The sequence below is a fragment of the Alosa alosa genome, chromosome 10 (assembly GCF_017589495.1).
Source record: "Alosa alosa isolate M-15738 ecotype Scorff River chromosome 10, AALO_Geno_1.1, whole genome shotgun sequence".
In the NCBI taxonomy this organism is placed as follows: Eukaryota; Metazoa; Chordata; class Actinopteri; order Clupeiformes; family Clupeidae; genus Alosa; species Alosa alosa.
In genome coordinates, this window is record NC_063198.1 from 26,300,344 (window position 1) to 26,315,932 (window position 15,589).

Consider the following 15,589-nt stretch of genomic DNA (forward strand, 5'->3'; position numbering starts at 1 on the left):
CAAGTATGTCATGAATTGAGTTATCCCCTTCCATGTGCCAGACCACTCTATTACCATTATACTTCTCACAAGTAAACAGTACATGCTCCACATCTTCATTTTCTTGGCACTTGGCACTTGAGCTGGAACCCAACAAAATTGAATACTAATTCCAAGATTTCTGAGCTGCAATAACAAATATTTTATTTCAATAATCAAGTCTTCCCTTGATGAGTGACCTGTGTCTAGGCTATGTAAAGCTGCCATGGAATCTGTACAGATTACACTTCTCAATGGCTTAACCTCTTCGATCCACCTAGGGCTGTTATTAACCCAGTCATTTCAATAGAATATACAGACAAACAGTTATTTAATATCCCTCTCTTTTATTAAATTCTGGGATATACATCCCAATACCACAATGCCCATTTTGTGGATCTTTTGATCCATCAGTATATATTTGAACATATCCATAGAATGATGTTTTTAAATATCCCTGGCAGTATGCTGCAAAACTTTTTTCATTTGGGTGCTCTTTTTTACCTTTCAGTAATTCGCTGTTAACCTCTGGTGATGGGAGAATCCATGGAGGAACAGCACTTAGAACCAATGAAGGACTAAATTTTAGTTCTTTAATTCCATATTGTTCTGCTGTACTGTTGATGTTCCAACCAAACCCTTTTGATTCTTTTTGGTACTCTCAGCAATCTCTAAGAACTGATATTGGATTATTAACACTTCCCATCAGCCTAACCCAGTATGTTAGGGACAACTTAATATACCTTAATTGCCAGGCTGCCACTAATCAGGGTCTGATTCAGTGTAGTCCACGTGAGATGGGATGACCAACGCCATCTCCCGTCAGCCTGGAAGGATACTTAAACTCTAACTATTTCCTTGTCTAGTTAGAGCAGCTGATGGATCTTTAGGTGAAGTCATGCTGTCTCTCCCTTGATGCGCATCATTGTAAATAAACTCTGTTCCTGATTTTTCATACTATTGGTCTGACTGGGTCTCTATTAAAGCTATGGTATCAAAATTGCCATCACCTTGAAGGTATGTCTTTTCAGTAACAAGTTTGATTTAATCATGCTGGCATTATCACAATTTATCAATGAAAGCTGTAAGAATAATGTTTTCTTATATCCAATTGTTGACACAAGTGAAGAGGTCTACATGAATATGGAGAAAAGTACATGCAATTCTGTTTTGCTTTATTTCTGCACAGAAGCACACAATGACTACTGAAACAGAGTCAAGGTTCAATTTCATCTTGTGAAAAATAAATCAGTGATAAAACTGAATAACTGAATTAGCTCACTAAAGCTTTTGTCTATTTATTCTTCAATTATGTAACAAAGGAACAACATATTCATGAAAGTATTACAATTCCTAATTTAAATGCTTGGCAAAGTTATCATGCAGACTAACAACATCATGTGGTGTGACTCTTTTTGAGGCCTTTAACTAACCCACTGCTGTCTTAGGATCTTTCTCATGGTATACATTTGCAAATGGAATATAGCAGTTATTGAACAAGCTAGACAAGCTTTAGACTTTTCCCAGCATTTAAATTACGACCCATTATGTCACTTAATCTTTCAATATATGAAGAGTTCAGATGCAAAACCCTCTAAATCCGTCTGACCACATTTCTTTTAAATGAGCATTTAAAATCCGGTTCCTATAGGTTTTTGCATAGAAATCGATATTTCAGACCAGGAAGAGAGTGTTATTTGGTGTGTTTTGAAGTTAAATTATTTGATTAACGTATACTATGTGAGGAGAGCATTCACTCACCATCTTTATCTCATTTTTGACGTAGGTGGCATTTAGAGGCTTTTGCATCTGAACCCTTCATATGTATTAGCCTATTATGTATGCACCAGCACTTTGAGACATGGTTCCTTTGATGGTGTAACCCTTATCCATCATACTAATCTCAGCACCATTTGCTACCCGCCTCTTGAAAGACTGCTGGTCTGCGGAGTACATTCTTTTCAGCAGAGCAGCATCACAAGCTTGTTTTAGATCAAAAATACCCAAACCATAGTAGTTCTCATACACATTTCGGTCAAAGGGGACAGAGAGATTATGACAGCAAGGCGGCAGACTGCAGCCTTGTTTAGGACGATGTCATAGGTGAAGACTCCATATGGTCCCTCTGCTTGTGGGTACTTGCCAAACCCACAAATCACTTGTTTGCCTGCCTTCACTACAGGAATAAGAGGAATCTCACAGTATCCAGAGTTCATGTAGACCCTGACACAAAACACCAATCACACAGAATATAGAATGTTTCATTGAATGACCTTTAACTCAGTGTTTCTTAACTGGTGGGTCGGGACCCAAAAGTGGGTCGCAGAACCGTACTGGGTGGGTCACGGAGCTTGTGGGTTAAAAAATAATATGGATTCACTTAAATTGAGGACAAAATGGGACCGAAACCCCAATGTGTGGTGTGCAGTGAATTGCTGGCACATGAGAGCATGAAACCATCAAAACTAAAAAGGAGGCCCCAGCTGTGGCGCAACTGGCTGGGGCACCTGCACCGTATGCCGGCGACCTGGGTTTGATACCCGCCCCGTGGTCATTTCCGGATCCCACCCCAACTCTTTCCCCCACTCGCTTCCCGTCATTCTCAACTGTCCTAAAGGCATAAAAAGCCCCCAAAAAAAAAACTTAAAAAAAAACTAAAATGCCACAAGGAAACTAGCTGTCGAATACTTTGAAAGGTGACATCAGGAGTTGAAGACTTTATAAATGTAATGCCAAACATCAGCATGTTCCAAACATGTAGGCCTACAGGCACTCTACCTGTCTTACCATAGTTCACCGTATCCATTCGCGACTAAATGAACATGGGAAATTGTGGGTCCCAAAGCCAGACCAGTTAAGAACTACTGCTTTAACTTTTACATCATAACATTTTATTCAGATCATGAACAACGTTGATCTTTATGTTGAGTTGTTTTTGCTGTATCCTTACTCACTGTGAATTTGTGAGGGTGGCATCTGTATCGTTACACATTTCAATAAACGTTTTTCGGTCAGTCACAACACTAAGGTATGACATGGCGTCCATAAGCATTGTTATTGCAGCCTCTGCAGCATCTGCCATCTGTCAGAAGATGATAATCAACTAAATGTTACTTAACAATTTTCCCTTATTACTAACATATGTTTGAAATAACAAAAACATTTGCAGGAAGAATAGTTGATATGACAAATAGATGAAAGTGTATGAAAGCTGTTCACCAAAACTGTTTCTAACATTTATCTGTTGCAGTATGTGGAAAAAATAATATGGCAAAGTGTTACCTTCTTAGTAGCTGTTCTCTTTACTTCAAGTCAAAAATATGTTGCTGTGTTACCAAACACATCAATTGAAAGTAAAACGGTTACCTTTATTTATGTCTTTGACTTGTGGTCAAACTAAAAAATGTGGTCAGGGCTTTTAGAGAAAGCCTGAGAACGTTTTATAACTTGTAGCCTAGTCTTTTTATAACCTCAGACTCAAAAAGATGTGAGCATGTGCACATATTTATTATGATGCTTAGACTGACAAATGTTGTATGTAGTTCAGATTTCATAAAGCCTGAATTGTTTTAAAACATTTTGGAGTATCAGGTGAGGTCCAATATGAAAATGGTGAATTTATTTGAAATAGCTTATAGATAGATAGATAGATAGATAGATAGATACAATAAAATAATGTTAAATAAATAAATAGTCCAGATGAGTTTTGTGTTCAGAAGTCTGAAGCATCTATAGTGTCTTCCAGAGGTAAGAAGCTACAGGTACAAATGCTCCTCAATATACAAAAGAAAAATTACAGTTTGAATTATCTATAAAAGGTCACATTTCACTTGAATTTTACATATACTGTGAAGGCAAAAGTAACTGAGAAAGACTAGCCTGCATCACCTGTCTATACCTTATATTCAACCCCATTTCCAAAAAAGGTTGGATAAGTAAGCTAAATTTATTTCTAAAGCACATTTACACGGCTTACACTGACCAAAGTGCTAGGCATTCAGCATTAATTGTTTGTTTCTAGATGTGCAAGCTGCCTATCATAATCACTAATGCACCCCCTACCATCACAGATGCTGGCTTTTGAACTGTGCACTAGAGCTGGTGCATTGCTTTTTAGTTAGTTAGTTGGTTATACAAGTTCATAGAGAAGGGAAGTATTTTTTGTATGTCGAAAGGAATTATTTCTGCCAGAAATCATTTTTCTTTTGGTAAAATGATAGTATCATGAAACCTCTTGTGCCTCAAAGAGAATGATGTGCATGAAATTTGAAATAATACTACATTGTATTTTTTCAAATTTCATGCACATCATTCTCCTTGAGTTTGTTGTAAAAAACCGCTGCTGTTAAACAGCTTCTGAGACTCTGGAAACTTGAGGTTAGAGGCACAAGAGGTTTCACTTTTCTTGTTGGTCCCTTATAAGAACACTCTTCATTTCTGAGAAAAGAAAAGTAATAACGAGAGTTTAAAAATGCTATACTGGAAATAAATACATACATGTGTAAATACATGTATACGTGTGTATATTTGAAATCAGGGGTACAGTCTCAGTTGTCAAATATCATGTCTGAGAAATGAAGTCATCTGGTCTTGTTTCCAATGTTCTGAATCCATTTCAGGTTGATTTTATGTTTCCTATATTATGATAAACAGTCAGTTATATTGGATCAATCTAATATGCAACATCTGTGCTTGATAGCAGATATTTCCCCATCCCTGCCCTTACCAATTTCTTGTATATTATTAAGATCTTCCCTTTAGTAAAGGGTGTGATGTTGCCAGTTCTCTTATGGGGTCCTATGCTTCTTAAAGCATATGACAGATTTAGGGGTGATACTGGTATTGGTGATAACCATAATATTTCAAAATTAAACATCAATATCGTATTAATAAAACAAATATAATATCATAATGTTTTGATGATCAGTTCATTTGGTTGCCTTTTCACTACCCATTAAAAGGTATAATCTGGAATAAAAACAACCTAAGGTAAAAGAGTTTAAACTTTCATCACTTTGTAATATAAGAGCAAACACAGACACATTCAGTACTGCTTGTTGAGAGATGACTGGCATTTTAATAGTTTGTAAACTTTAAGAAAATACAATTTGTTACCATCCCCCTTCTATGCCTTTCCAAAACATTTCAAACAAGGGAAAATATACTATTATCATTAATCAAACTGCAACGCACACCCCTGGAAAACAGGACAAACATACCATGAAAGAACAAGACATGATAACCAACACTCTCAACACAAAAGTGCTAACACAAAACTAGGTAGCATACGTAGCCACTCACACAAACACATCTCAGTAACTGAATGGTCTCACACAGAAAAGCGTACTAGTTCCTGTTTTCCTTAAATACCGTGCTTTCAAGGGTGTTAATGTATGTGATGATGTTTGTTTTGTGAAAGTGTGGGTGTGTGGCTGTACCTAATAGCATCACAGTTATAATGCTGAACAAAGGGTGCCCTCAGGAACACAATGCTATAAGAAAGATGGGACTGGGGGGTAACAGGCAATTGGGTCATGTCCAAGTGAAGGTACATTACAGTATGCATTCTAATCACAATACAGTACCAGTATAGCTATCAATACAGAGAAAAAAGCTGCAAGAGAGATGTCAGTTGAGGACAACAGAGAGGTAGAAATGGAGAGGAGTTATCTTGTCACATTATCTTGTTCTTGACAGGAGGACATTCCCTTTACATCAGCTGGCTGGTATTGCGAGAGCTTAAGTGCTTTAGGGGAGAGGAATAAGAACAGTTAGTATGGTAAGTAGAGCGTTGCGAACTTCAGAATCAGAGGAAGTGTGTGCGTGTGTGTGTGTGTGTGTGAGGGTGGGCGAGAGAGGGAGATATGCATAGAGTGTGTATTTGTGCAAGCAGTGAGCACAAATGCGTGTTTCTGTCGGTTTGTGTTTCTATAAGGCTGAGCAAGTGGCTGCAAGTCATAGCTCTAGATATTTAGATATTAACCACAGGTTGCTATGGAAGCTATTTTCACCACAGCAATATCAGTGAGCTCGCATTCAGCAATGCACCTCATTACCAAGACAGTGTTGTGTGTAGGCATGTTGAACTGGCTGCGACTAACACCTGCAGGGAAAGCGGAGACGCAATGAGAGCTTAACTTGTAATGCAGATAGAGGAAGCACAGCAGAGCATGAATCTCAGAGGAAGAAGAGAAACTGCAGTCTGGGTCCTGCATTTAGCAGAACATCCACATCTGGCACAAGCACTTTAAAAAATGAATGATACGACTGCTCATGTCTCCTTTAATCTGACTGTCAATCATTCAAAGCATTCAATCCCATAGTATCAGTGGATATGATGAGCAAACTTGTAATTTCAAATTTGTATCAGATACATTTGAGATTTAGTTATTATTGCATTAATCTAGTAAAAGGGATCACAGGGTAAGACTGATTTGTTTTTGTTCTGTCGGGTAAGTATGTTGTCATGGCACTCGATTTGGATGCCTCTCCAGGGGGAATAGACTGCAGTTTGCTCTGCCTTCCACCTGAGGCCGGTGCCTCCAGCCTCCCCTGGGGCTCTCAGCTCTTGCCCGCTGAGATCTGAGGGAACTCTCGGTAGATCTCCTGCGCGATGAGCTTGTCCATTTGCCGGACATTGCTGGAGCCGTCGGCAGCCCCCATCTCGTCCTCCTCCCCGAGGATCCTCTGCAGCGCGGCACGCAGGTCGTCCATGCGGTGCTGGTGCTCCAGGTAGTCAGTGGAGCGCATGATGGCGTGCATGAGAGACAGGTACTCCATCCTCAGCTGCACCCCAGAGATGGAGTGAAGATACAAGAGACATATGAAGAGAAAGACGGTTAAAAACAATGACATGCAGATAATAATTCCAACAAAATCATCAAGCTGCCAATCTACTTCATAACACAGCAGCATGACAAACATTTTCTGACGTTGCTTCTACGGTTTTGAACCGAGTATCTCAGTTGTACACCAGTATTAGCAAATCTCCAGTCTGTGACTTGAAGTATGAGCTCACCTTGTCTCCAGCTGACAGGTCAGAAATCTGACGGACACAGATGTCGATCATCACCATCATGTCGGTGCGGTAGAAGATCTGGGCAGACTCTTGGTTAGCGAACACATCCTGAAGGAACTTGAGCACTGAATGCGGAGCAGGAGGTTCATGCTTGAACACACACACAGGGTCATCTGCGTGGGGAAGGCACAGGACATAAATGTGAAATAGTCGCTTCGATTATTTTATTTGAATTTGAGCCATAGTTCGTATTTGAGCTGTCCAGTCCCACTGTAGGATAGGTCTCATTCATGGCAGAATGCAGCAAGTGGTAAAAATGTATTGTCTCAAAGACCAAAGTCCAAATGTTCAGTGGCATTCAAATCTGTGACATCTAGGTAGCAATTTTAAAGTGGATTGCAAATATAGACCCTTTATTGGACACCTTTGATGTTAAAAACAGACAAGGGACAAGTTGAAAAGTGGTAATAAGCAGGTGGCACAATTCTAACTCACCCCCTCGGTTTAGCAGCAGTAGTATTTTCTCTGTCAGTATCTTCACATTGGGTTTCTTGATCAGGCTCTTCATGACCATATTATTGGCTGGCACTACGAAGGAAACAGTATAGGTTCATAGATGCTAAACAGTAGCACTGAAATCAAATCAAACATGATATAGACACAGAATCCACTACATTCATCTGAATACAACTGGGATTGCAGTCCACACTATGAGGGTACATTAAAATGAAAACTTTGTCACAAATGACTTGTTATCAGTTAGTACTGCTAGTGTAACTATAGACAGTGGATAGTGTTGTGCGGACACAGCAAATCTCATTCCCGACACCTTAAGCCTCCTTGCTCACACACTCGCATCCCACATTCATCTGGGCTTGTGAATCTGAGTCCAGGGACAGGCTGTGCTTGTCTACACATGCAGGTTACCCAAGTCAGTGGATTTATCCGCCTCACTGGCTTGGTCACATGTATCGGTTTTTCTCTCCTCACCGCTCAGATGCAAATTGAAGGCCAGAACCAGGTTGATGAAGAGGTCTGGCAGCTGTTCAGTGGGGTCTGAGGGAAGGCCGTCCTCAATAACATCCAGGAGGAACTGCATAAAGTCACTGTTCAAATGCTCTGTAGGAAACAAGATGGACACAGAGGGTTCCAACTGCTGACTGACACTTGCTCAAATATATAACTATTCACTTAACTCATAAATTAATATCAGCAGCATTCAATTCAAAGAAAGGAACATCTCAGATCACTGAAATAGCAGATCAGAAGAGCATTTCAACTAGAACATCTGACATTTAAAGCTTCATCTGTTTGTGAGCTACAAATGATTTTGGACTTACCATAATGGTGATAAGGTACCTGCTCCCCCATACAGAAGATCATGGAGAGTACCAATGCCGTGTAACACATCTTCTGATGCTCTGGGAATAACAGGAGGGAAAGAAGAATTACAATCAAGCAAATCAGACACTGAAGTTTTCAGACTTAAAGCACTTAAAACTGTTGTTATAGCTCATTATTCCATGTTACATATACATGTATTTAAATCATTTCTTAATTATAATCTTATGTATAATATGAATCTATAATCTCATGCAGAATGACAAAATACACAGAGTTTACAGTCCTCATAAGCCTGTCAGAGTGAACTGAAAACGATGGCATGATATCTGCATGATTCGTGCGGTTGAGTTCTCACCCTGTGTGTCAGTCTGCAGGTCGCGGGCCAGCTCCATGGGCAGGATGGAGTTGAGCAGCGTGGAGATGAGAGCAGAGTCCAGGCCACACACGGCCCCAAACACCTTCAGCAGCAGCAGCCGCAGAGACACGCGGTGCTCCTGGACACACAGCAAGTCAACACAGTGGCATCAGGAAAGGGCTACAGACCCTTTCAACAATAAAAACAAAAACAATGCTTAAACGTTCTATTTGGTTCCCAATCTACTTCCAACTATGATGCTGATAATGGAACTCTCTTGAAAGGGTCTACAGGGAGTTTTTCTGGTTGAAAATCAGTGAAAAGGGTCTACAGGAAACAACATGAAGTTTCATGAGAACACTGGCAAACACTGAGCCAAGTTCATTCTTAACTGTTAATGGAGAAGGATTTAGGAGAGTTTGTGGTATTTGCATATTTTCTCACACTTAAAAGTTCTCCTTGAGGTAGAAAGAAAAAATAAGTGTAGTTGTGGTCATATACTGTACAATTTATCTGCAGATTTCCTCCATCATATACAAATTATCTGCAGATTTCCTCCATCATATACAATTTATGTGCAGATTTCCTTTGTCATATACAATTTATCTGCAGATTTCCTCCGTCATATACAATTTATCTGCAGATTTCCTTTGTCATATACAATTTATCTGCAGATTTCCTCCTTCCTTTATCTGCAGAACTGCTTTAGAAAAAGTAGTTCTATCTTCTTCACTGAATAATAGAATTTTAACATAGGCAAGACTTACATACCAATTACTCTGTTTGCCAGACTGTTATCCTGTCATTGACCACTGACCATCATCCACGTACTCAAGTACAGCTTGTTTTATTGAAAACGAAGAGTAAAGTTAAATAAATATCTGCTCACCATCTGGTAATATGAGACAAGAGACATCACAGGCTCTGAATGGTTGACCCTACACATCCTCTTGCACACCTCCGGGTCTGCATCCGTCTGACATGAAACAGAAAATAAGCCAATAGCATCAGAGGTTAAACATGGGAGGCACATACTGATTTTACACATGGGATTTTATTACATTGTATTAGATGAACAATGACAATTCCTTGTCTATAAAGAATGAAAACTAGTGCTGTCTGGTGCAAGTCAAAGCAAGTGGAAGTACAATAGGATGAGGATCAACTGTAGGCAACCTCTGGGGCCAGTTTCACAAAAATAGACTATGGCTTAGATATAGTAGATAGGCAGACATCTAAATTAAACCGTTGCACAAAGCAGTTTAGTTCTTGACTATCTTAAGTAGGTCTATGCAATGCAGTGCAATGAACCAACTAAGCTCAATTTTTCCCAAGCAGAAAACAACCCTGACTCTAGAATAGTCTACCTACCCACATTAAGTTCTCTCCCACCACTGTTTTAAGTCTAACTTAAAGACTTTCCTTTTTTCCAAGCTTTTAATATGCCATATTGCCAGGAAAAGGTGAAACGGTCTAACTTGCATTAGACTATTATAAAAATTAAGACTGGTCTAACACTATAAACTAGTCTAAAACAGCTTTGTGAAACCGGCTCCCAATCTTGAAAGCTTGACTTTATATAATGTCTAATTAATCATTATTGGTCATTTAACCAGAATCAGCCTGTGGAATGATATGTGAAACAACCAGCTATATAACAGTTGTGTGAGTGGGACAAAACCCTGAAACCGGCGGCTTTTTTAGTATACACAAATATGTGACAACCTATGGCATTTTTGAGCTGGTCGTTTGAGGCTAAAGGTGATGATACAGGGGGCAACCTTTTGAGCACTGTTGCTGGGCCACCACATAATTAATTCTACACATCTGATCAGGCGATCGTGAAAATTTGCCTACCGATGATTAAAGTTCTCCAGACAAAAACTGTTACCTAATATAAATGGGAACATGCCAAAACCATGATAATCAGGACCACTGCCCAGCAACATTGCTCAAAAAGTTGCCACATGTATCATCAACTTTGACAAAACATAAGATCCGGGGCAGAAGAGGTTCCAGGGCCACACAGTAAATATGGCCTTCAGGCACAATGACTTTGAGTCCAAAGAAAAAAAGGCCAGCTATAATCATTCAATGTTCAAATCTGCCTTCTGAATAGTATGCAAATCTAACATTTCAGATCACAGTTTGACTGTGCCTGTAAGAAACGGTAAGCTTTGTTTGTCCCTCACTAGGATCTGTAGGAGCTCCTCCAGGTATCCAGCTATGACGGCATGGTCCTCATGCAGAGCCCAGCTGCGCTGCTGCGAGTCGTCACGGTGACGATCCAGATCTCCAAAGATCACCTCCAGGCGCTTCTCATCGTGGCACACTTGCCCCTGTGGCAAGGCTGTGCCCAAATCCTGGAGGACAGGGGACAAAATTAGCATAGAGTGAAAACTTCAAGGGTAATTCTTTCCAGTGATTTATTTGAAGTGTGATTTATTAACTCCAGGACAAACATTTTTTTTTCGAACATGAGGTGAGCTAACCTTGCTCTCCACCAATGAGATGAGGATTTGCTCCAGAGTCGAGGCTGCCTGGGGTATGGTGCTTTGCAGGTGGCCAACAACCACGCCCACAGCCACACGAGAAAGCTCATAACTAAGGCCTGTGTTTTTACGGACGAGCTCGATGAGTTCTGCCCCTGTTGTCATGGGCACAGGTTCTGACTTAGTGGGACTTCCTGGGGGAGTTAAAGACACTGGGGGTGGGGCCAAGGGCCACTCCGCCTCTGCAGGCTCCTGATTGGTTGACACTGGAGCTGGAGGGGGAGGTGGCTGAGGCTGTGGAGCAGGTCCTTTCTTGGATGGAGCTGGCTGTGGGGACAGGCTAGGCTGAGGCTGCTCCACTGGAGGAGGAGGGACCTTGGCACGGGTGGGCACCGGAGGTGGAGTACCAGCCACACTGGGCAGACTTACGTCCGAAGACACCACAGAGTGCGTGGAACCAGAATCTAATGAGATGGAGCTACTGGACGGAGAAACTCCCCTCGGAGAAGCCTTGGTGGAACCTTGACCTGTAGAAGACACTCGAGAGATGGTGTCTGGCTCTGTTACAAAAAAGGAAACAGACAGAAAAAAATGCAGCAAGAGACCGTATCATATCTGAGACACCAACCAGTGGGAAACGAGTGAAAGTGTATATATCATCTGCCAACCTGTTCGCCGAGTCTCTCTTCGCTTCTCGGGTGGGGGTGGGGTTGTTGGTGCTGCTCGACGAGGCTGAGGAGGCACCTATAGGACAAAGGGAATACACAAAGGAGTTGGAATGAGAGACTCAAAGACTGGAGTACATGGAGATGAAAACACACATCATATAACGGCAGTGTGGAACATCTCAGTGTAGAAATATCAGATGGGTTGAAAGGGTGCACTTTATCATGATCATGACACACAGACAAAATGAGGCTTGACAGAAAAGGCTGTTGTGGAAGCATATGGGTGCTTCTTGGGGAACCTGATAGAATCCCGGATCTCCTGGCATCCTGTCAGGGGGCTCTGCTATTGGCTCGCTGGCCTGGCGTCCATAAGGTCGGTTAAGCCCATTGGGCAGCGGAGGCGTGTGGCTGAGCGACAGGTCACTGGCAGAGGAGGGGAGAGCCTGCTTGTGGCTGGATGGAGTGGGGCTTCGCCGGGAGAGGATTTCCTTTCTGTGATGTATCAACTTCCTGATATCATACGCAGAGAAGGCAGAAGCAAACAAAAAGTAATGTTTTCCTGACATTACTGTCATGGTGATAGAGACAAATGAGGAATTGGATGGAGACAGGAAAAACGATGGAAGTTCCTGTCACATGACAAACTCATACCACTTCAGAAGGAGAAACAAAACAACCTTGTAATATCTATGTGTAATATTACTGTCAATAATTACAAACATTGAGTCAATGAGATATGAATGTTGTGTCCATAACCCTCACTGGACTTGAATCTGTGCATATCTGCAAATCAAAACTTCTGTCTCCATCAATATCTCTGATCAGAACCCTTCTTCATACCACCCACAGTAAAAGTAGCCACAAATGATGCTGCATTTCCCTAGGCCTAGCACATGAAATGTGGTCTAGCTCATAAAGCAGGCAAAAATTGTGGCAACTAGGCCCCAGCTGTGACGCAACTGGCTGGGGCACCTGCACCGTACGCCGGCGACCCGGGTTCCATTCCCGCCCCGTGGTCCTTTCCAGATCCCACCCCTGCTCTCTCTCCCATTTGCTTCCTGTCACTATCATTAAAGGCATAAAAAGGCCAAAAAATATACTTTAAAAAAAAAAAGAAAATTGTGGCAACTAGCTTCATTACTAGTAATTCTCTTACGGATTCAGTGAGGGTGGTCAGAGCCACGTGTATAACGGGTGTACATGTGTTCAAGTCCAGGTGTGATTGTTTAGTGTGTGCAAACATGAACCCACTGGAGCACATCTCTCTGCTCTAAGTTGTATTTGCCTCCATTCTTCATGGCCACATTGTGGATGCCTTCTATTGCTCTGTCAATTGACTGCAAGACCTCATCCTGCTCTGGAGCCTGCAGAAGAGATATGGAAGGTGACAGGGAGAAAGAGAGAGAGACGAGAGGATGGAGAGAAGGACGAAAGAAGACTTGAATTTTACGTATCCAAACGTAACACCATATGGGACACCATCAAGAAACAGTGTGAAAAAAACAAACAGCAAATTCTGCCTGGGAGGAGATGGGACCTCAGGCGGAAGAATCTGGGGCAGTTATCTAACAGCAGGGACTGTCAGCCATCAGAGAGATGCCAACACGACCAGGCTGCACTATGGAGACAAAAGCATTATGCCAAACTCAAAACCTGCATTTGAGGAGACAAAGAGGGACAACAGGACATGACCAGACCTGCTCTAAAATATGAGACTAATGCAAAGAAAATGTAGGTGATAAGCTACTCAAGGTAATATCTTTAGCATCAAGTAATGGTTGACAGACAAGTTGACTGCCTACAGTAACTTCAGAAGATGATCTAAAACAACTAGAGAAGACAACTATAACTATGAATTTACAATGGGCCCATAAACAGGGAAGGAATGTAGTTGTTTTACAGATTTTGTATGCAAAGCAAAGGAGGGCTGTGTCAACTAGAAAGGGGTAGCTCAGACATCCAAGAGCATGACTCACATGCCAAAGATCTCTTGTGTCCCGGTGCCAATTACAACAGGAGAGGAAAAAGACAGACAAGGTTGATCACTGCAGTGACGCAAAAACAATATCTGCCTAACCACTGGTCAAGTAATGCAAACCCAACAGTAGGGATATTGTTGCTGTGTGAACATGGAAAAGAATAATGACAAATATGTCACTGAACAAAATGTTAAGAGACAGATAATGAGTTACTATAATCAGTTGAGAGTGGTTTTCGACATCAATAGGTCAAAAAGATTAATTTAATTGATGAATGGCTGGGTTGCGTTGTAAGAGGCAGGTGGCAACTTGATTTAATGCTGCTTGAGCTGAATTTTAAATAAACGTGACTAATCCTTTTGTTCTCACAGTTTGCCCCACTCCTGGGTCACTTTCGGATCCTATCGGATCCCGGACCCATCACGGGATATTTTGTGCGCATGACTCAGAGGGCAAATGCGCGGAAACAAATTAATGCATTTTGGCTGATTTGGCTGCTGCATCAACCCCTCCAGCTGGCATATCGACCTGCAGCCAAGCCCATCTTCTTCGCATCACTTTGCCCTACACACAGCAATATCCAGTGAATTTCATAAACCCCAGCCAATCTGATTAGGTCATGCACTGGGCATTCTCCGTGTTCATAACGTAGCCTACGATGTAGGCTTTTACCATTTTAAAGGGAACACCATGACTGTTGCAACAGAGCAGGCGACCTCCTCTACGCCCCATGCTCGACATTTGCGATTCTAGCACAAGCACAAACACAAGCACCCGCCCGGCACAGTCCGTATGACATTTCGAAAACAAGCCAGTAGCCTAGATTAGACATTACAGGCACATTTAGGCAGACAAGCACATCATAGCACAGAAAATCACGGATTCGTCGTAAACGTTCCAGGATTACACTCGGCCTGCTACACTACATAAAGGTATATAAAGGACTAACCTGAACTTTCTCGATGTAAGAGGCAGGTATATAGCCGGTCTCCCCGGAGCTGCAGCGAGATCCAAGCCACCAGTGTTTGTTACTGCGTTCCAAGATCAAAAAGCTTTCTCCAGCCGCGAAGTGGAGAGAGTTGGGCTCCGAGGATCGAAAGGCATAAAGAGACTTGTACATAGCGAATAAATCTCTTGTCAGTAGAGATCCTAGATAATTTGGTAACAGTCTCAAGTCGTCCTTTAAGACCTCAATTAAGTATAACTATTAGGTAAGACACAGATACTGTACATATTCTGCAACCTTTCTCAATAGTGATGACCACCACTGATCCAACTTAAGACTCCCTTGTGCAGTAAACACTGTAGGGGGCGCGCACGTAAAGCAACCAACATGGGCACGACCCTCTGGAATCCAGACCAAATAATCAACGATTGAAAAATGATAATGACATTTAGAGGAGGACATTTTTGTTTTATTTTTACTTGTTTTGATCGCCCGTTATATGTTGTCCGACAAACGATTCAGTTATAAATTGATTTAAAATAGAAAATATCAAATTAAATATGCGCATGATTACCTCCATAATTTGATGCTGTATTGATAAATACCGTTCAGACATAACTAAGAGAAAGCTACACATTCCATAATTTTATTAGATTCTTTTACTGTTATATTTAATCTGATTGTGCTCATTTTCAGGAAGCAACTTCAGGATGCCTCATTGCCATATTTATCAGATAGATGTTAAAAAAAAATGCCAGGTATCGTTTCC

General features: G+C 41.4%; 1 protein-coding gene across 3 annotated transcripts; it reads right to left on the reverse strand.

Moving 5' to 3' along the window:
• Positions 1-5,066: 5,066 nt before the first annotated feature.
• Positions 5,067-15,552, reverse strand: LOC125301497 (NCK-interacting protein with SH3 domain-like). Of its 3 annotated transcripts, none has more exons than XM_048253971.1 (13): positions 14,824-15,552; positions 13,147-13,259; positions 12,195-12,405; positions 11,896-11,971; positions 11,228-11,754; positions 10,928-11,098; positions 9,625-9,711; positions 8,736-8,874; positions 8,377-8,457; positions 8,027-8,155; positions 7,532-7,624; positions 7,037-7,209; positions 5,067-6,804 (listed from the first exon to the last, which is right to left on the reverse strand). In XM_048253971.1, exons 1-13 carry the CDS (start codon positions 14,992-14,994, stop codon positions 6,580-6,582), a joined length of 2,196 nt encoding a protein of 731 aa, XP_048109928.1. In that variant the 5' UTR covers positions 14,995-15,552; the 3' UTR covers positions 5,067-6,579. The 3 variants fall into 3 exon arrangements, with proteins under 3 accessions (XP_048109928.1, XP_048109927.1, XP_048109929.1); XM_048253970.1 differs by having other exon boundaries at positions 11,228-11,787; XM_048253972.1 differs by lacking the exons at positions 12,195-12,405; positions 13,147-13,259 and having other exon boundaries at positions 11,228-11,787.
• Between the last annotated feature and the right edge of the window lie 37 nt (positions 15,553-15,589).

Bases quoted from the DNA above. Each gene is read 5' to 3' on its own strand.
- LOC125301497 (XM_048253970.1), bottom strand. From the start codon at position 14,994: ATGTACAAGTCTCTTTATGCCTTTCGATCCTCGGAGCCCAACTCTCTC. The intron at 13,260-14,823 runs GTTAGTCCTTTA...TCTCTTCTGCAG, and splicing joins CTTACATCGAGAAAGTTCAG to GCTCCAGAGCAGGATGAGGT. The intron at 8,875-9,624 runs GTGAGCAGATAT...CTGTGTGTCCAG, and splicing joins TTGTCTCATATTACCAGATG to GAGCACCGCGTGTCTCTGCG.